The 21,923-nt window shown below is 43.5% G+C and overlaps 1 protein-coding gene across 5 annotated transcripts in view; it reads right to left on the reverse strand.

Moving 5' to 3' along the window:
- MCTP1 (multiple C2 and transmembrane domain containing 1) overlaps nt 1-21,363 on the reverse strand; it is a 280,669-nt gene extending 259,306 nt beyond the window's left edge. For 2 of the 5 annotated variants that reach the window (XR_012635495.1, XM_074931516.1), the window contains exon 1: nt 20,090-21,362. Coding sequence is in view for 4 of the 5 variants with exons in the window: in XM_074931516.1 (XP_074787617.1) it covers nt 20,090-20,650 (561 nt within the window). In the remaining variant the exon portion in view is untranslated. Of the gene's footprint in view, nt 1-10,373; nt 10,397-14,770; nt 14,816-20,089 lie in introns of those variants that run through there. The other 3 variants (XM_074931517.1, XM_074931518.1, XM_074931520.1) reach the window with 3 other exon arrangements.
- Nucleotides 21,364-21,923: the final 560 nt, after the last annotated feature.

Here is a 21,923-nt window from a genome sequence, read left to right on the forward strand (position 1 = left end):
ATCTGGAGAATTCTGGAGTCAAAGGGAGCTATGTTTAAAGGGTTTAAATGCCTGCTATGAAGGGACTCCTCAGGCGGCAGTTCCTGACCGGTAGAACTACATGTCTCACCCTTGGTATGGTGCCTGTATCCCTAAAGCATGATCTAACGACACCAAACCCAGCCCAAACTGTGAGCAGGTATAAAGTGTTCCTCTGCCTTGTGCATCACAGAATTACACCCACGAACACCAACTGAGGATCTAGCCTTATACAAAAATTAATTCCAAGTAATAGAAATGGTCTACACCAAGAATAGTAATTAATGTAATCAGGTCAGGCGTAGAAGGGAGTTCTTCAACCCATAGTGCACAAGCAGAAGCCACTTAAAATTCAAAACAAAGTGCTAATTAGCTTTTCTTCAATTGTCTGCTAAAATGACATTGCTCCGTTTCATCTCTGTTTCTTCTCTGCCTAGATCAACCACATGAGAAAGAAAGAAGAGAAGAAACACAGACAGACAGAACTCAGTGTAAATCAGGCTGTCTGCAGCGGCAGACCAGGAGATGGCCTGCAGCAAACTTCCAAGTGCGCACAGCAGCACAGGACAGGACCACTCTGAAATAGGAAGACCACAATTTCCATGTCTCAGTCTAGGACCTGAGGCTGAACAGTTCACTGTCAATGCAGATTTTTACTTACACCAGGGAAAATATAAGAAGGGAGGGGGGCGAAATGGTAAAAATGTTCATCAGGTATATTAAGCAAGTACCACCTTAAATACAAGCATACATTTAAACCACTCACCATATTTTCATTCAGCTAACCCAAACCCGAAGTAATAAAACTCAGAAAGTAAAACAAATGAAGATAAATCCCACACAATGCAAACAAAATTTAGGATGTGTGGGTGCGAAGGAGGGGGCAAGGAAGGATAATCACTGAGACTGAACAACACAGTATTAGAGCTCAGGGGCGACAGGGTTCCCGGGTTATCACAGGCGTGGCAAGCTCTTGGGTGGAAAGGCTCTGGAATAAATTCTGTGTATTACCTGCACACATGTGCTGTCAAGCTGCTGCTAGATCACAGGGGAGAGAAAGGCTGCATTGTTTCATTTTTACAAACAACCCATAGCATTTTACACATAAAAATACTGAACCTTCCCCTTCAAACCTCCCAAGTTCTCCTTTGAAGAAAAATATATGCAATTAACTACATCAACTCCTCTGTTTTAGCAGAGCATGGACTGCACAACAAACAATAGTACTAAAAATGTCAGATGCTACAGCAGCACAGAAAAACCTACAGTTACTTAGAAGTGATATGACATTAAATACAGTGCACACAACACTACAAACTACAGAAATATATCCTGTCCGGACTGGGTGAGAAATGTGATGCCAAGTTTTTGGTTGTTTTTTTTTTTTTCTTACAAGTCTGCAGTAGGTCAAAACAAGTGAGAAATGGTTGATGAAAGATTATAGATATCAAATTTTTAAGTCTTTTGTAGAACAGGGTTGTTTCAAATTCTTAACACAATCTAAAGATGATGTTGCCTATGCAAAAGCTCTGGGTGAGGGAGGCAGTTGTAAACCAAGTATGACCTGTGTATCTGCCGAGTCTCTCAGGCTCTTGTTATACTTGAAATGTTAGAGATTCTGGGTTTTGGTGCTACTCGTGTTTGTACCTATGCTTTCTCTTTATGTCACAAGTCCTTATGCAATATTCTCAAAAGTGAACCAAACAAATCATTCTCCCATTTGTCAAATTATATTCCTGACAAACTTTTGGTCCTGTCTTAAAGCTTACCACTGAAGGAATTCCATGAGACACAGCTGAACTTGAAGCAACTCTTATCCAACACTGAAATCAAGACCATCAGCATCCCCAGTCAAGTGCCACCTAAACGTAGATACACATGAAGTCTGCATTTTGATTTTCACCAGCAAAGCCATCCAGATATCCAGGTTTCAGATACTCAATATCACAGAGCTGCTCTGAAGCCCTGCCCTTCCCTGAGCCCTCTCAGTACTTTCACAGAAAAAAAAAATACCGTCTCAGCCTAGGCACCCTGGGCAAAACCATAAGGGAGGAGTGACTGGTGTATGCTTACCCTTCAGAACACGAGAGAAAATGAATGGGAAGAGGTAACATACTCTAAACACAATACCCCATTGTAGACCAATCTTACAATGTAGCTGAGACAAGTTCAAATGCATCTTGTTCTGCTGAATTTGGAGCTGGAATTTAGTAACATTGGCTAACACCCACCTAAATGCCCTAACCATCAGGCTACCGGCATCTGGGATCCCTCTCGGGAGACATTTTCTTCTCATGCATTAGATGAAGTAATTTTTTGACCACTAAGTGAAACGGATTCATTTTCCAGCAGCTCAGGTCGATTAACTCACCCTGCCGGCACAAAAATGGATCCTACAGAAGGCACCCAGAACCTGCAGGCAGATGGGAAAGTGCAATGAATTAATATATCCCAAGCACAGTGACAGATCCAGCACTCCACTAGTTGAAGCCTCTTATATGGTCCAGATCTGGAAAACAATCACCTTGGGGAGGAAAGCCAGGTTTCATCCAAATTAAAATCTGGTCTTCCTTACTTTATCAAAAAGTTCATTGTTATTTTAGCAGTATCTTTCCTATCCTGAAGGAAAAGTCTGACATATTTTCCATATATCGTATTTCCCTGACAGGCAAGGAAAGATTTAATCACCGTATTACATAAGATATCACATATGTCCGTTTCTAAGTAGCTTCCTTAGATACAGCAATTACTGAACGTTGATGGCTGTTTATTCTGCTTTTAACTGTCTCACTGTCCTCCTCTGCCGTTTGTTTGTGATTGCTCTCACATTTCATGAGATTACATCTCACCTTAAATTTCTGTGGACGAACCCTTCCATTTCCCTACATGCTTGTGCCTTAGCATCCCTATGTAATAACATAAAAATTGATTACTTCAGTTTGAAGTTTAAAGTAAAAACTTGGTGCACTTCTGATGAAAGCTTTTTAATTGGATTTACTGATCTGCTAAGAAACAAATATAAATTATCAGAAAACTTCTCTCCCCTGAATGAAAATCCATTACTTTCTTGACAAAACAGGTACGTTATCACCATTCGAATTAAATACTTCAGGACACAAAGATTTTTCCCAAACTGCAGATCAACCTCACATGTACAAGCAGAGCGCATGAATCTCACGCTGCCATTACTAGGTCATTCAGCAAATATCTTTCATGTTTTGAGAGCAATTGTACTGGAAAACTCTTCTGTGAGCCGGAAAGCGGCTGGACTTGGTGAATAGCTTATGCCTTGGCCAGGTTATTACATGCCTAATTTTTATCTCTTGGCATTTAAAGGAGATGGAGGATTCTCAGAGGATCTCACTGGAAAGTATCAGAAGATATTTAAGAAAAATACTGCTAGATCAGCACAGAACAACATGCATGTCTATTTTAAAACTGCTATCAATACAACACAGATAAATTTAACATTCTTGTGAAGAGAATTCACCCTCTAAAACAGAAACATTTTACATATAAAGAAACAGAACAGATGAATCATAATACAATCATTTGGGACTGCAAAAAAATTTCTTGCCCCCTGTTGGTATAAAGTACTATAAAAGCCAAACCTACAAAAATGGGGAAAGCTGTTGGGATTGAGCAAAGGCACGAAGAGAGATAAGGCTGAATTTCTGTCTGTTTTTTAACGCATGCCATTTCCAAACAGACATTATATCTGGGCACCAATGATTGAGGCAATGCAGAATCTAGTTCTGAGGTGTTGGGAGAGCAGTCTCACTGGCCACTCTTTACAGTAAGAATGCAGAAAACAGTATTAGACATCGGCCACAAAGCAGCCCACTAGATTTCTCTTCCTGCTTATTGCTGTAATGGCTAGCCCTGTAATAATCTTGTCTTTTATTTTTTGTAATCACTTCATCTAGACACTGCTTGTGAACTGATGCGTGACTTCATGCTGAAGAAAAACTGATGTCTGTAACTTTGCCCAATTATATTTTTTTTGGAAGCCACAGTGTCATTTAAAAAAAAAAAAAAAAAACAAAAATACAACACTTTAATGTATTTTAGGCCTCAAGGCATTTTGCCATTATAAGCAATCAAGCAGAAAAAAAAAAGTGTTACTTACAGCATGTTGGCCCTTTGCAATATTAAATAAATAAATAACGCGAGTTTATTCTTCTTCCATGGGTTACAGCAGTAGATTCCTGAGCAGGAGAAATGACATTGGTTTTCTGTTTGTCTAAGCAAACTAAAACACAGTGAATTGCAAATCACAACCCAGTTGACATTCAGCTCTATAAGGAAAGCAGTTCCTCTGACAGGCCAAGAGGACAACTTTGCAAACACTTCTTTTTCTGATGAACAAATACATGAACACCAGAAGCCCCTAATTTTGTTGAACAACTGGAACAGAGCTATTTTGCTTGCTACTGTCATCAGTACTTTTGCAATTTTTCCTATTTTTTAAAGAGGGCAGAGTAGAGGGCAGAGTAGAGGGCAGAGTAGAGGGCAGAGTAGAGGGCAGAGTAGAGGGCAGAGTAGAGGGCAGAGTAGAGGGCAGAGTAGAGGGCAGAGTAGAGGGCAGAGTAGAGGGCAGAGTAGAGGGCAGAGTAGAGGGCAGAGTAGAGGGCAGAGTAGAGGGCAGAGTAGAGGGCAGAGTAGAGGGCAGAGTAGAGGGCAGAGTAGAGGGCAGAGTAGAGGGCAGAGTAGAGGGCAGAGTAGAGGGCAGAGTAGAGGGCAGAGTAGAGGGCAGAGTAGAGGGCAGAGTCACTTCAGTTGGGAGGGACATACAAGGATCATCTAGTCCAACTGCCCGAGCACTTCAGGGCTGGCCAAGAGTTCAAGCACGTTTTGAAGGGCTGTGACCAAATGCCTCCTAAACACTGACAGGCCTGGGGCATCGACCCCCTCTCCAGGAAGCCTGTTCCAGGGCCTGACCACTCTCCTGGTAAAGAAATGCTTCCTCACGTCCAGTCTGAACCTGCCCTGGTGCAGCTCTGAACCATTCCTGCATGTCCTGGTGTTGGATCCCAGGGAATTTTTGAAAATCTGAAGATAAACTATGAAATACAACTACAGGTTCCCACCTATGAAGTGCAGTGAAGTCAGAAACAATCATTTCCATTAAATTATATGGCATAACAAATAACTTGCATCCAGTAACCTGGACAACGAGCAACACATTAACCAGAACATGTATACCTGGCTAATAGGAATTAAGTAGCAATCCTGGATTTTGTGAAAATTCATACTCTAGACCTGCAATAGCTATTGCTTCTTTTAAACAAGAATTATCACCAGGTGACAAGGAGTGTACAAGATATAAGCATATATAGCCCAGGATAAATTAAATATTTTGTATACTTTTCACAAGATAGATAAGCTTTTCCCTAAATATCAAATACTTCAGAGAGAAGACAATATATAAAACTTTGAGGTTTTATAGGTAGCGGTCATAACTCACTTTTCAACAAAATTTGTTAAAAAAAAGTATGCTCACACTGCTGCCCTCTCAAATCCCAATTTTTACTTTTTAGTAATGGGAGCAAAGATAATGTCAAATAGTTTTACTCTGTAAGTCTCTTAACACCTCAATCTTATGCCCAACAACAAAGATTTCAGCAACATGGTAATAAACCTTTCCATATTTTAAAAATAAACTCATGGGTTGTAGATCCGCCCTGCTCCTAACAAATTTAGTCAATAAAAGATGTCAATCCTTTTTTCTGCCAAACCTCAAAGTGCTGAAATATTGACTTCATCATGCACTATATATAGCCAAAAACCACTCCATTACCCAATGAATTCATGAAAAACAAATGACGACTACCTCTGCCAGGATGCCCTAGAAAGCTGCAGTGGAAGAAAGCCTCTCCTTCTCCTTCCCCAAGTGCTGTCCAAAGGACAACCTGCCTGTAGATTCTGGGCAGCAAAAGGGAACAGACCAGTAGCTTCTGAAGGCTGTACCCAAATAACGTGACAGTGACACACTAGTGCAACCCTTCTGCAATCTGGCATCGCTATGCCATCTGTCATCACACCCGTGTGCAGCAGAAGTCTGGACTGTTTGAATAATTGCGACCCAGAGATCTGCCTTACCAAGCAACTAAATTGCAGGGCACATATGGAAACCCATAACCTGTAACGCTAACTGTTAATAAGAGTGTTAACACAAATAAGAAAGACTGAAGAGCTACTGATGCTTTAAAGTACCACATTATCATTGCAATACTATTAAGGTGATGACAAAATTTGAAATAAAAGGTCCAGAACAGACCCATTATAAAGCAGGATTAAACACTGATGACAGTAACAGCTGGGGCAGTGAAGGGCCCCTGTTCCATCCAGAACTTTTAATTAAGAGATCAGAAAACAAGTTACCAGAAGAGCTGCTGGAATTCACTCCCTAAGTCTCTTGCGACTATTTTGCCTCTGCTATTAGCACATAAACCAGAAATTAGTACAGAAATTATCGCACCAACGAAGAAACGTGGCAGTAAGAGTGGAGCAGAAGGGACTTCAATACCTACATTTCTGCTCATCTTCCCTGTGTGTTTCCTCCTCCCCTTCACCTACTTCCCTCCTTCTTCCATGCACACACGCACAAACGTGCACACTGTTTGCACCTAACTCCGAAATCAAATCAAACCTGTTTTCCTAAAACAAATTCCCCAGTGACAGCTGACAGCAGTCTTACAGAGCAAAGCACTTGTCTGTGACTGGCCATCTCCCCTTCCATCCCAAGAATGGTACTTATAATCCCACTTTTACTACCCCATCTCTTTTTCCCTCCATTGCTCTCATCAGCTATCTCAACAGCAATAAAAGTAACACACATCACATCAATCATATCAGAATAAACCAGCAGAACGAAGTCATTCTTCTTTGCTAAAAAAGGACTGAGTGACAGAGCAAGCAACTGACATCCTTTTCCTCAGACAGGGACTTGCAGAGATTCTGAGTAGCTCGGTCTTGGGTAACTGCTCCATTCAAAAATGCTTTGTGCACTGTCTAGGACCCATTTCTCCTGGGTGCCACGACCTCTCCAAACAGTTACTCTCAGAACCATGGTCTGGATTCTCCCATGCATTTGTCAAGGAAATAAATACGTAAAGATCTCTGTGCCTAGAAAGACTACAACACGTACTTAACTCTAGTTCATGTCAGCACCGCTCTTTTGTATCCCTTACTACACCAAAAGTGAACAAAACACACTACTGTGCACCATACAGCCTCTTGGCTGGTGCTGGACTGCTGCACCTGTACTACTGTCCGTGCCTGCTCCCGGACACGTCCCGTCCGGTGTAAGGACGAATAAAAGTTCTTCCTTTTCTTCTAGGTATTTTCAAATCACTCGTAAAAACATCAATATTCTTACGTACTATAAGCAGCTGCTTGTCCTTCTATAATCAAAGCAAGTGACACCAGAATTTTGACAAAAGTTGTTATTTGAGTACAGAGCATGTAATATAGTAACTGGCCAATAAACCCTTAATGGGTAGTGCTGGTGTTTGTTTTCTGAATACTAGAATACCACCTGAGCATTGTCATTTGTGATCACCGTTACAGCAAAACAAAAGGATAAGCAGAACCAAGTAGCAATAATCATAAAGCAGCTTCTTCAGGGTTTTGGTCTTGTTAGTAAATGGTTTATCTACAGCATGGCCGGTCTTCAGTGCCAAGATATGCATAGTTAAAAACACGAGCTAGAAAGGTCAAGTAAATTCAATATTAGCCTGCAGTTCCACGACTCATAGAGGCTTCTGGCAACACATGACTAACTACAGCTTGTATTATTCAAAATGTTGCTACAAATAGGCCTGGGGTTAAGGTCTGTCTGGAGGAGCAGCACGACAGAACCCTAGCAGAACAAGCAGAAAACTGTACAGCTGCAGTTAATATTTGGCTTCTAAACGTATGAAATTATTTAACAAGGCTTGAGATGCATTCTGTCCTTCAATGTACCACCTCCAGAGGGGATGGGGGAACCCCAAATGTCCTTGAAAAGCTACATTTGTGTGTACTTATTTATTTATTGTTTATTATTTCAGAGACAATTTTTTCTAGCATACTCACAGGAAAGGAATGGAATTTTCTCAAAATTCCCAAGTTTTAAAGAAAATTAGAAAACAAAAGATGAAAGAATTTGGAGACAAGGCACCCCCTTGCATGTTGACATAGTTGGTGACATAGTGCTAAAACGGGTCTACTGGGAAAAGCAGAAAGAGGAATAATTCATGATACCCCAAGCATACCTTTTTCTATCACATCAGAATTTGTAGGATGATTGCTATTTCATTTTTCTGGTCTTGGTCAAGATAAGGAGGTCTCTGTAAACAGGGAAGTTGCTCAGTTCTTCTGCATTAGGTAACTAAGAAACACTACCTCTATAGGAAAAATACAGAAATTCCAGATTAGATGACTGATAAACTTTCTAAAGCTGAGGAACCTATTTTCAGCACACCAAACCAAACCTAAGCCACTTACACCTAACACAGTATCTGGAATCCTAGACGCAACACGCTACATGCCCAAATACTGCTACAGCCTCACGCCCAGTGTGTCTTCCCCACACAGAACCACACAGCCATCCACCATATGGTTCTAGGCTGAAAGCCAGGCAATCACAGCATCTGACTGCTGCAGTCAGGGGAGAAAAACAACTAAAAAACAAAAACAAACCTCCCAAGCCACCCCCAAACTGTGTAGGTACACCTTTAAAAGGAAAATCCCTTCACTCTGTAGACTATTTCAGAAATGCAGATCTCCAACACGATAATTAGACTATTTCTATTGTATTACACACTAACTCACATAAAACACTGTAACATAAATCTTAACACATAAATTGTATGAGAAGATGTTACGCTGCATATTAAACTACATTTATTAGCTGAATCTTAGATATAAATCTTATAAACATGATAAAAATTCCCAGTTCTTGTAACTCAGAGAAGGATTTACATGCATCACAAAAGGGTTACACTATGAATATGCATTTATTCTTTCACATTTCCTGAACTCCAGCTGATTCCCACATAGCATTACTGTTATTTTCATAAAAAGGTAGTAGAAAACCAAACTGCAAAAGTGAGCTCTTGTGGCATGAAACTGTTTTCATATTAGTACTGACTACAGTAATGCAGAACATCAAAACACCCAACTAATGTCAATAATCTTCCAAGTTTTAAAATGGAATTTTTAAAACTGTAACAGAATATAAAAAGTCTGCGTCAAAGAGGGCAATAAGCCTTTAACTGCAAAAGTAAGGATGTTCTTAAAATGAAAGGTGGAAGCTCCATTTCTTACCTTCAACTAAAAGCGTTCAATAATTCTTTCTACTCCTCCATCAAGCATCCTAGAACTTCAGACTGTGTCCCTGCTGCGCATGAAGTTTCATTTGATAATCATTCCTCATCCAAGAAATACAATAGTAGGAAGTCGGCATTTGCTTTTTCCTGCTGGGAAGAGTTTTGTCCCCACACTCCAAGAATTTAGAGCCATTTGACAGATAGAATCAGCTAGATTTTTTTTTTTTTTTGAGCCAATGCTTAAATAAATAGGTAGAATTTTCCAGCTTTGGAGATTAAAAAAAAATAAAAGAATCTAAGACTTCATGGAAGATAGTTAGTTACATTTTCTGGACAGAGCACAGGAGCTTTCCCACAGCTGGAAATAAAGTCTTGTCCAAACTGGACAAGAATGAGTTTCTGGAAAAAGTCTCAACTTCTTTCCCATGTACTGAGTCTACCATCACATAGACAACCAGCACAGACTGAAAATACATTTCAGCCAGTGACCTCTGCTGTGTGCTTTGTTCTAGGCTTGGGTGAAAAGGCTTGGAAGGAGAACTTGGATCACCATCTACCAACAAAAGCACTAGCTGTAGCTCTCTGTCTCTTACAATGAACTGCAGCATTAAGCCACCTCAACCAGAGGCAACAGTGTCTGGGCTCTCATCCCTCTGGCACAACACAGGAGATTTTGGTGTTTGTCTAAAAAACGCCATAAAATATTTATTATTAGCTACAGGGCACTCTAGCTGCTGATTTAATAACACATCGGAAGCAGCAAACAAGTGTCTCACCAGCATGTGCATCCCTTACATGAGAGATATGAAACAACAGCTCACACAAGGTGAGAAACCAATTAGGATATTCATTAACCGCAAGGTACTAAATGGCTTAATTGGAGATACTGCACAAAGACCCTTTTATCTTGTTCATCAAATGACTGCAAGCCTTCAAAGGATTATTCATCTTTGCCTACCATGATCACCCGATCACAGCACAGCAGAGACAGTAAACTGGATGCCGCCAGATCAGATACATCCAAACCAAACTGCATCCTACCCATAGCACGCCTGGCGTGCTGACTAAAGCCGACTTCCTGATGTAAATAGCACTCAGCCTTTCTCCAAAAAAAAAACCCATCTAATCCGCCTGATATCACATTTCATGAGTCATTCTTGAATATGATTTTCTTGAGAAACAGTTGAAGAACTTCCCCAGAATAGGACGGAGCGAGGACAGCAAAAGTTTGAACACTGCAGCATTTCAAAAACTGTTCTGATACAGAATTATATAGAGTGTCTTAATGGTGCCAGAAGTTAAAAGAGTAGTTAAACAATTGACTAAACTGGCTTTGTTTTTCTGGAAATAAATTTACTTCCTCCCTCCCCTTTCAAACAAGCAGAGAGAAGGTGGAAAAAAATTACAAAGCTATAAACAATTAGACAGATTAGAGCACAGTTTGAAATACAGTATTTCATTTAGAATTATGCACTCTTGTTGCCTCTGGACTTTTTGCAGCAACTTGTAATCATAGCATGATGGAGACAATGCACATGTGGGAAAAATAGGGTTTGATCTAAAAAAGAATTTATAAAAAAAAAATAAATGAATGAACAGCCAAGAACGACAGAATACAGACTGAAGGATGGAAAAAATTCTGCTCTCAGAGGTTCACACTTCCCAGTATCAAAATGAGGAGACAGTTCAGAGAAAGCACTGCTGATACTTGTAACATTTTGACAGCTCAACAAAATCTCTCCCAGGAACTAAAGTTCCCTTCCTACTGACAGCAAAAGCTCTAGATGTGTTTCTGCTGTGCCACTACCCGGCCTCATCACCGTCCAACATCCACAGCCTACATCTCACCTGAGAAAAGACGTACTGTCAGAACAGCATGTCGGTAATCCAACCCAGATTTTTGCTCTACAACATTGCTCAGGGGAGGGGGGGAAAAAATAAAAAAAAAAGCAGCAGTTCTGGAGATGTGAACTATTTATATACAAAAGGTCAGTAAGAAAATAACATTTAGCTCAGTAAAGCAGAAGTTGGGGGGGGGGAGTGGCAGAAGAAGGGTAAATTGATCAAAATCCCTTTACCCAAGAGATGGTTGGAACATCAGTCATCTATCCCAGAATTTTTCTGCTTTTAGTGGTAAACAAAAAACTTTCAGCCTTGCAATTACATAATCCCAAAGAATAATAAAGTCAAGAATTCCATCTTCTGACCCCCATTTGTGACCGTCAAACAGGACTTGCATTGCGTTTAGAGTTCCCAGAGAAAACAACCTGTCAACGTGCTCTTTTAACCCATGTCTCCAGGCCAGAAAAACTTCATTAGAGACATGGTACACTGGGACAGAATCTTCCTTGGTGGTGTTTACACACCATCTCCAACTTCCCTGCAGTCTTAGGCCACATCTTCTGGGGTATAAGACACAGGTCCACACAGAAAAATTAATTAACTGATGAATTCAGCAGGCACCACTTGGTACCTAGTTATAGCACCTGCTAGCCAGCTTAGCAGTCAAACGTTTTTCCTGCTGAAGGAAGTAGGAACATGTAAAACATGAACACCACATCATATCCAACAACAGCCAGAAGTTTTATTTTAAGCATTAGTGACGCTAAATCTCAAACGCGTCAGAGCAAGAACAGGGCTTAATGGGAAAAAGTGTGCTCTGAACATAAACCCTCATTTGTAAGGATAAAATGCCAAGTAATTACCAGACTGCTATCAGTGCTAATGACTAGAAACTCGTATGACCATCCACAGAAAAATCTGGTGACAGAGCAACACAAATTGGTCCCCAAATCATTACTCCCTTCAGGAAACTTTAACACAAACATTATGCATAGTCTTTTCTTTAAAAACAACTTGAAAAGATCACATTGCTCTAGAAGCAACAGGATTTAATGGACAATACTCTGAAATACTGATGCATGGTACGGTGCACAGTTCTAGTGCCTCTCCCATTTTCCCAAACTAAAAAGCAAAACTAAACCCAACCCTTCAAACCAACAAGGCCACAAGCCTCTCACAGCCCTTCCCACAACATGCCCTGTTGCTTGGCCACAGCCAAACTACAAGTTACTGGATTTGCCCACATGTAAAATCAAGTAATTTTTTTGGAGGGAGAATATCATACGCTTGGTTCATGACTTACTGCTGAACCTCTTCTCAGAGAAACGCAAAATGATGTCAAGCCCACTTGACAGAAGAGCACAGAAAAGCTACAGAAAAGCACAAATGAGGCAGATCTGGATGTACAGCTACAGAGACAAAACCTATCTATTTACCTTACAGCGCTATTATCCTGTAGTGGTAGGTATAGCCTACAAAGAAATACAGAAGGAAATACAGAAAAGAACAAGACGACAAGTCATTTCAACATTACTTCACTGCGTATGTTTCAGCATGGTGTTAGATACTGCCCTTCAAGAAAAGCTTCACCCTCTCTTGCACTGTTCCATGTTAATCACTGTTAACAGGAATTAAGCACTTGGGAACCTTTAAGAATTTGAAAATAGAAATTTTGTTTGGTCACATGACTACATGGGAACGCACATAAGCAACATCCAAGCAGAGCAAAGAGGCGGAAGACTGCTCATCATCCTTATGAATTACTTGATTTGCTGAGACATGTCTTTCTCATGACAAAAAAACATTCACATGAAATGCAAATAACAGGGTGGTTTTACTGACAAATATTCCAGCACTGCAACAGCTTTATCCCCAGATCCCACTTCTCACACGCAGAGTCTGAGACTTTCAAAGATAGATTTTTTGACAGTGAAGCTCTATCATAGCTCTGCATCTTTGAAACAGGAAAGCCCTGGTTTGGTGGCAAGGTATGGAGCAGCTGCCCCACAGGACTTCAATACTCACAAGTCTGCGTGCTTGCTATGGTTTGTCATCAGGTCACCAATAGAGAAATACAGGGGACGTCCACTGCTACTTCCCCAAGCAGAACACAAACTCTACATAACACAAAACACCATAATGAACTAAGCAAGATCTAATTTGCAGTTTTGATAAATTAAGTCTACCACAGACAGAGTTTGATGGAATTCTGCCTTCTTTTACAAGCAAAGGGGAAAACATTTCCTTTGTAAGCTTGACAGCTCCAGGGGTTACATGATAGTTACCTTCTTAAATTTCCCCAGAAGGTAACACATTATCTGAGATCGAGGATCGATAGCAAGATTAGAAAGGAAAAGCCAAACTCAGCCTCCAAATCAATGCAGAGTTCTCAGTCATCGTGCCAAAAAACAGCAATTCATCCAAGAAGGGAAAAAAAAAAAAAAAAAAAAAAAAAAAGATGACACTTGGGTCTGTTGATAAGTTAGCAACGCATCACAAGACAAAACAGCCAAATTAGAACAACCTACAGAGCTGGGTGCTGGATGACATACTGGCAGTTTTAAAACTGTTTTAGTCGTATTTTTTCAAGCACTAAAAAGTAATTCTCTTTGCAACTGATGGTAAGTCTTATTGGTATGCCTAATAATTTTCTGCATCCAATGTTTCAACAAGAGAGAAAGAACATTTTTCAGCGTTTCTTGGAAAAAAAGTTGAATGTTGTAACCATGCTTAGGTGTTTATCTTTTTACAATTTAAAAGTTCAACACAACTCAGTAGGTTATGACATACACACATGAAGTACACTGAACTAACAGAGTTTTAACGCGGTCACTTGAAACCCAGATAGAATCCCTGCACTGCAAGTTGATCACAGCAGAGTCACTCCATACACAGTAAGTATTTTTTTGTTGCTTCAGTGTAAGGGTTGTTGCAATTCCTATCTACCAACCACTTAATATTCTCAATACAATTATTTTTACTATGAACACCTTTCCAACTGAGCAGTAAAGGCAGGAAAAAAAGAGAAAGTAAAGCTTAAATGAGGTCATGGATAAACAGTAAATCAACAGCTGCTACAAGTTCACTTTAAAATATCCAACTATTTCACACGAGGATACATGTGAACTGGCCAATTCTGAACAATGATGCAGCTCACTTTGAAATCTCTGGAGAGATTCTTCAGTTAATTAAGCCGAGGTTATTCAAGATATAATTAAATACAATTCTGTTGTGCCATCTCTTGATTTTCATGTTAGTGATAGGCACACACTGTATTAACATACTGTAAGCTGACAGATTGGTCAGAGGCTGACAGAGCATAAGCAGCATAATGCATTTCAAGCTGCTGAAAGATAAGCCTTCTATCAGAAATTAATACAATGACCAAAAAGGGCAATGCACAACATCCCCTGATAAGATCAGATGTCTAATTAAACTCTTGGAGAAACAAGCAGCCTTTTAGAGACTTCAACAGCTTTCTTAAAAAGAAATGAACGTCAGCAACAGCTTTTTACTTCTGCTTGCTATTTCTGTTTCTATGTAACTTCTATTAACAAGCTCCAGGCTCTTCTGACCCAGACTAAACATTTACTCACCTGCTTACACCCCATGTGTCAGTGGCCAGACCCCCAAGAGCAAGCCTTCTCCTGTTCTCTAAAATTTTGCCCTCTTATTCTCAGAACATGCTGTCCTCAAATCCTGCTCCAAATATATGCACAAATTAGCTCTCTCCAACTCCTCTTGTTTTCTACTGTCATTATCTCAGAAAAAGGTAATCCTTGACAGTCAGAAGTGTTCAATTTTCCTCACCACCTTCACCCTTCCCAGTGCAGTTTCCTTATAAATTTGAAGTAGCAATTAAGATTCTCTTGGGTGACATTAGCTGTGTAGCTCTTCACTGATGCTGTCTGCCTTTTCTTTTGTCTTTGTTTTGTTTTTCTCCCTTCACTGGTTGGATCAATTACTGAAACGTGACCTGTGACATATGCCAATTAGAACAAACAAGCCAAATTTCTCCCTTGTGTAACTTCACTGACTCCAGCGGCTCTGAGCCAGATAGAGATTTATTCCAGTGTAGGCAAAAAAAAACATGCACAGTATGCCAGTCAGGTTTTCACTGGCTCTGCATGGTCTCCACACCAAATTCAAAATTACCCTCTTCTCTTCAGGCTTCCTCACAGCTCTACCTCTGCTCCTATTTCACCACTACTCCTCCCTTTCTCCTTCCCAGACATCTCAGCACAACACCATGCTCCTTGTCCTGAACCTGCAACCTCTCTTCACACAGCCCAGCTCACTAAACTCCCCATTTTCTGCAGATGCTCTCCTGTGCCACACAGCTCACTCTCTTACGTGAGAGAATGGGAGAGACCCTATCTCTGGATACATATCTCCATTTTTTTTTCTCATCATCTCCCTCTTGCATCACAGTGTGTTACATAATCTAGACCACTGTTACCCAATCTCTGACCCTGAAGACCCACGTAAGTCTGAAGGATGCTTATTAATTAAGCAAATAGTTCTGCGCGCAGCAAAACTCATGAAACTTTGTTTCCCATGGCTATGCATCTAGAAGTTGAGTGGCAGCCCCAGCCTTTCCCCCTCCTCTCCCTGGAATAATCCCAGAGCTCTCCCACACTTCCAGTTTACCCTCATGACCACAGAACTGGAGGCAGACGGGGAAGAAAGCAGTTCAGAACCTGTCCACTCTTTCAGCTTAATGGATCAACATCTGACATACTTAAAAAAGTCACAAAGTTGGTTGCTACGAAATCCTTATCTTCCAAGAAAACCCAATGGGGAAACGTGCCCACAGGAGTTCTCATGGCTGCAGCAGCCAGACTGCAGCCTGGACACCACTTCAGTCAGCGACCCTCTCCTGCAGCGCTCCCCGTGTCCACTGCTGAATCAAGATGACGTATTCCCACACCCTGATTAAGATGATAAAACACTTGCCTGTGAAGTTCCCACTGACTGGAAAAGGAAGAACATAACCTCCGATTTTAAAAAGGGAAATAAAGAGAACCCTAGAAATAAACTACAGGCCAGTCAGTCTCCCCTCTGTGACTGGTAAGAGCATGGAGTGGATCCTCCTGGAAACTCTGCTGGGGCACAAGGACAATAAGGAGGAGACTGGTGGCAGCCAACATGGCTTCAGTCAGGGCAAGTCCTGCCTGATGGATGTGGCGGCCTTCGACAAGGGGGTCACAGCGCTGGTGGGTGAGGGAAGAGCCACTGACGTCGTCTGCCTGGACTTGTGCAAAGATCTGACACTGTCCTGCACGACATCCTCACCTCTGGACTGGAGAGACGTGGGTTTGATGGATGGACCCCGCGGGGCCTCAGGAACTGGCTGGGTGGTCGCACCCAAAGAGTTGTGGTCAACAGCTCCGTGTCGGAGTGGAGAGTGATAGATTTAGATTAGATATCAGAAAGAAATCCTTCCCTGTGCGGGGGGTGAGGCCCTGGCACAGGCTGCCCAGAGCAGCTGTGGCTGCCCCCTCCCTGGAAGGGTTCAAGGCCAGGCTGGACGGGGCTTTGGGCAACCTGGGCTGGTGGAAGGGGGCCCTGCCCGGGGCAGGGGATGGGACTGGGTGATCTTTAAGGTCTCTCCCAACCCAATCCAGTCTGTGGTTCTGTGATTACTGCAAATCTTAAGTAATGGTAGTATTTCCAGCCTCCTACTTTCCACCACCTCATTACGACAAACTAGCATGAAGCCTTCCATGCAAAACTACACCTCCTGTTCAGCAGAAAGGCCCTGCTGGCACAGGCACTGCTGGATAAATCCAAACTCCTGCTGGCAGGGAGATGCCAATCTTAAGGGACAAGTGGAAAAACCTTTGCTGCGCTGCCTTGGGGCACAGCAGCAAGCTCAGACACTGAAGTCCTGTGGAGCAGCAGAACCCTGGGAAGGCTGATGTCATCCCCTGCCCATGAAACACTTCAAGAGGCTCCTACCCCCCTCAGTTCACTCCCTCAAGGCTGTGGCACACGTCCTGCAGCTCTCGGCTATAGGAAGGTGACCAGATGCCACGTCCAGGGTTAGGAAAGGGTTGGCCAAGCAAACCCGCCACAGAGCCTTTGGAAGCTGAAAGGAGGGTGATGTTTAATTCCACATGTATGTATTTCTTTGTCCTCATCAACAATGTTTGCACTTTGGCCACCCTTTAAAAAGAACCTAATTTTCCTGCTGACAAACACAGTAATGACACTGACCTTCTCTCCCCAGAACTATTTAAGGACAGCTCTGAGAAGCATTGAGTCTTCAGGGGGAGAACTAGGTTGGTACTTAGCACTCACATGTAATGGTTATTCTTTGCCTAAGACTCCACTCTTAATTGTGCACCTTTACTAGAACCAAGATACTAATCCTATTCGCTGCAACAGAAGCTTTATTCAACGCTGAGAAAACTAGGCCCCTGGTCGATTGTCCATGTCCAACACTATATCGCCATACCACATTTTAATTAGTTCAAATTACTTTTAAAAGGCATGACTGTGCCTGAAAGTACCTTCTAGACAAGAGTACAGCAACTTACGCTCTCAGTCTTCCCATCTACCACGCTAACGTGCTCCATCTTCCCTGATGACAACTGTCTTACTTCAGCTCAAAAGCACAAGAAATTTGACTTCTCATGGGATTTTATTTTTCCCCACCATCTCCCTTGCAATATCTAGTAGGTCTTTTTGTGTCCACGTTTGCTAAAAAGGCAGCAGCATTTGCTATTGTATTTTGATCAAATTTTAAACACAAAGTACATTGTAATTCTGGTATTGTTTTACTTCTAGATAATTTAATTGTATCTTTGTGATTCTGTTAGATGCTCAATTTTTTTTTTTTTTTTTTTGACATGTAAGACTGCTGGGCAAGAAAAATCCAGACACTACTGCTCTAAGTGAAACTTGGATTTGAAAAATATAAGTTATTCCAAACTCATGTTCCCAGACTTCTAATCCCAAATCCTCAGAGGGGCATAAATGCCATCACTGAAGTTAGGCAGGGACCTCAGTGACCCGGGGGTACAGCATGTGCACATACAAGACTTAACTCCTGAAATATATTGAATTAGAAACTCCAGCTGCTCACAGGGGAAGGTACTTGCTCTTCCACAGACCACTGAAGAGTAACTGACTCCACAACCCAACAGCGCTTTAGAGTCCAAGACTCATTTCCCCAACAGCTCAACAAAACTGGTGAATTAGATTTAATAATCTGAGTGAGAACATAACTCTAGAGAGGAGAAGAGCAGAGGAACAGCAGAACAACATTTCAAATCACCCCTCCAAAACAAGCATCATGATCAGCAGCTCCGCAAACTCTGCCAAAATGCAAGGGACATAACAAGCTTTATTTACAATCAAAACCAGCGGGTTTGGTACACAGGCACAGCCCAAGTTAGTACTAGAAACTGCTTGGAGGAATTGGCCATAATCCTGCTAATTAAAGACAAGTGTTAGAAAGCTTGGGTACCACTTTGTTTTGATTAGCAGTATTCTTTCCAAATGTTATGACTGTACCTTGTTCAAAAAAAAAAAAAAAAAAAGAGTAATGCCCTCATGACTAAATAACAATTGACATGTTTTGTAAATAAATGCGCCATTTCTTTGCTGAACACAACAGCAGAACAGCACTGAAAAAAAACCCACATTTTCATATGTATCAACTGCTAGACGTAGCAGTCTTTAAAATGAAGAGTATCCTGTAGTCCTGAACAATACTTAAAATGTGCATTTTTGTGCACATTTTTATTTAAAATACGTTTCTGTGAGCCAGGAGTGGGGAGAGACAGGGACTGACTACTGAAGGGAAATGCCCACTTCACAAACATCTCTCAAAATAACCCCACGCCAAGCAGCCATGACCAAAACACTGACAAACATGATCTATAGAAGGGATAACCACAGCAGCTCCAGGTCAGCAAGGTGCTTCTCACCAAAACAACCCCCTGGGACTCAAGACAAAGCCAGGTCTAGGTCCCAGGCTTGCAAAGGTGAGGGCTGAACTCCGCAGAGGGACGTGAACGTCCCACTGACCTCGAGGGACGCTTGCAGGTCGTCGCAGAACCACCACTGCAGGTCCTGTAGCCCTGACAGGAGCCAAATTATATTCACACAGCTTCTTTTTGTCACCAAACTCAGCACACCTTTCACTTCAGCTACTCCCTTCTCCCTAATTATGACAGGAGACAATATAAAATAATAACGCTTTAGTCAACTATCCCTGCAAAAAGTGGCTGACAGCTTAGAATTACACAAACTCCGGAATGACTCATATGTTTTGCACTTTTCTCGCTGGAAATTTATTCCAAGGCTCGGCAGCCCCTATCAACACGAGCTTCACCACTTAATTTCAAAACTGACAGTCGGAAGAGATACGGCTTTGTACAGCGCCTTCCCCCAACGACGAGGGAAGGGCTGTTTCATCAGCCTGAACCGACGGCTGCGTGCGGCGGTGCCTGGTGTGTGCTGCCAAGTAATTTATCTACCGCCTGTTAAATCTGCACCGGCGGCCGTCGTTCGGGCGTCCTGCAGAAATTAAGCGATAATTCAAAACTGGGGTAAGCAGGCGAGGAAGAAGTGGTTACCTGAGGGAAAGCGGCGCTGGGAGCGCCAAGGGCAGAGAGCGGCAGCCGCGGGGAAAGGGGGGGCACTGAGGGGACGGGCGCGACGCCCCGGCTTCACCCTTGGGGTCACCATCGCTCTTGCTTTGCCCCAGGAAGGTCTGAGGGACCTCGCTCTTGTCACGGCCCCCCCCCCCCCACACACACACACTCTGTCACGACACGCCGGCGACAGGCGGGTCGGCGGCTGCCCTGCGGAGGGGAAGGGGTGAGCCCCGCCGCCCGCCTTCCCGCCTCCTCCCCTCACGGCCCGCTTTCCCGCCCGCCCCAGCCCGGGGGTCCGGCACTCACCGCGCCGCCGCCGTCCTCCGGCCGCTGCTCCTTCCTGCGGGCGGCGGCGGGCGATCCCTGCAGCAGCTGCTCCAGGCAGGCGGTGCTGGGCAGCGAGGAGCTCTTCTGGTGGGACAGGTGCGCCCCGGGCCGCCGCGCCCCCTCCTTCCCGCCCCTGGGCCCCTCATCGCCGGCCGGCGGCTCGTCGCGGCGGCCGGGCGGCCCCTTGCCCGGGGGGAGCAGGTGTTCCCTCAGGCGGCGCAGGGCGGAGCCGGGCTCGGCGCCGGGCTCCTCGGCGGCCGAGCAGCAGAGGTTGGGCTGGGAGGACGAGAAGACGCGGTCCAGCGCCTGCCGCCGGCGCTTGAAGCCGCTCCACTTGGCGCCCGCGGGCAGGTCCCCCTTGCCGCCGCCCGCCGGGACGGGGGGCTCCGCACTGCGACGCTCGGCTGCCGCCCGCCCGCCGCCGCCGCTCCGGCCCTTGCCCCCCAGCTGCAGGTTCTTCCACAGCCGGGCCTGGAAGGACACGGCCGGCTCGGCCTCGCCGGGCTTCTCCGCCGCCCGGGGCTCCTTACCCGGCTCCATCCTCCTCCTCCTGCGGCGGGAGCAGCAGCACAGACCGCCCGAGACCGGCGCCTTCACTCCGGAGCGGGGCGGGCCGGGGACGAACGCGGGGCTCCGCCGCGCCGCCGCCCCCCTCCTCCCCTTCCCTGCCGGGCGCGGCGGCGGCTGGAGCCGCGACCGGGAACTTACGAGAGGGCGAAGCCCCCGCCCCGACCCCCGTCAGGCGGAAAGTTTGGCGCCGTGACCCCCCCACCCCTCTTCCTCTCCTCTCCTCCTCCTCCTCGGTGGCCGCGGTGGGGGCGGGCTGCGCGGAGCCGGGCTGCGCAGGGACGCGGAGCCCCGGCGGAAAAACTTCCCGGAGGGTCGCGGAGCGCCTCGCGTCTGTCTGTACGTGCGGCGGTGCCAGGAGGAGCGGGAGCGGGCTCGTCCTGCCCACCCCCCCGCTAGCTCACTTATTTATTTATTTATCCGTGCGTTTATTTATTTATTTACTTGGTTTGGGTGTCATTTTTATCTATTTTTATGTTTATTTTTTCTTTTTTTTACTTATTTAATTTATTTTTAAAATTTTATTCGTTTTATTTACTTTTATTTAGTTTTAATTTTTAATTCGATTTATTTGGGAGGGTTTTTTTTTTTATTCGTTTTAGTTATTGAAATGTAAAAGTTTTTTTCTTCATTTTATTTATATTTCAATATTAAATTTTTATTGACTTTTTTATTGTGTGTTTGCTTTTTATTTTTAAATTTTGTAAAGTTTTTTACTTTTTATTTTATTTACATTTTTTAGATTTCTTTACTATTATTTTGTTTGTTTGCAGTTTTACAGTCAGCTGCCCGCTGCTGTGAGGCGGGGGGTTGGGGGGATCAGCACTGTGGTACTGCAGGTACCTTGAAACCCAGAGACACACACACACACACACACACACACACACACACACACACACGCCCCCTGACTTTTTGGGTGAAGGTGGGAATGTGAGGTTCCACCCTAGCCCGGGGTGACCTTGGGGACATGTCAGGCCCGTGGGTTTGGTGACACAGGAGCAGAGGACACCGGGGTGTCTGTGGGCACGTCTGTCCTTTGGCGGCTGTGGGTCAGCTCATCTGTCACACTCGTATTTTTTTCTAAAAAAAAAAAAAAAAAAAGTGAATAATTACATTGTTTTCTCATCATAGCATGCTGTACTAGTGCACCAATCAGCATGCTGTTGGATGCTTAACACTATCTGAAGTTTCTTTTTAAATGAAAATAATAGCAGCAGAATGATTTCACGACAGGTTTCCACATTCC

This window comes from Athene noctua, chromosome Z, assembly GCF_965140245.1.
Source record: "Athene noctua chromosome Z, bAthNoc1.hap1.1, whole genome shotgun sequence".
Lineage (NCBI taxonomy): Eukaryota > Metazoa > Chordata > Aves > Strigiformes > Strigidae > Athene > Athene noctua.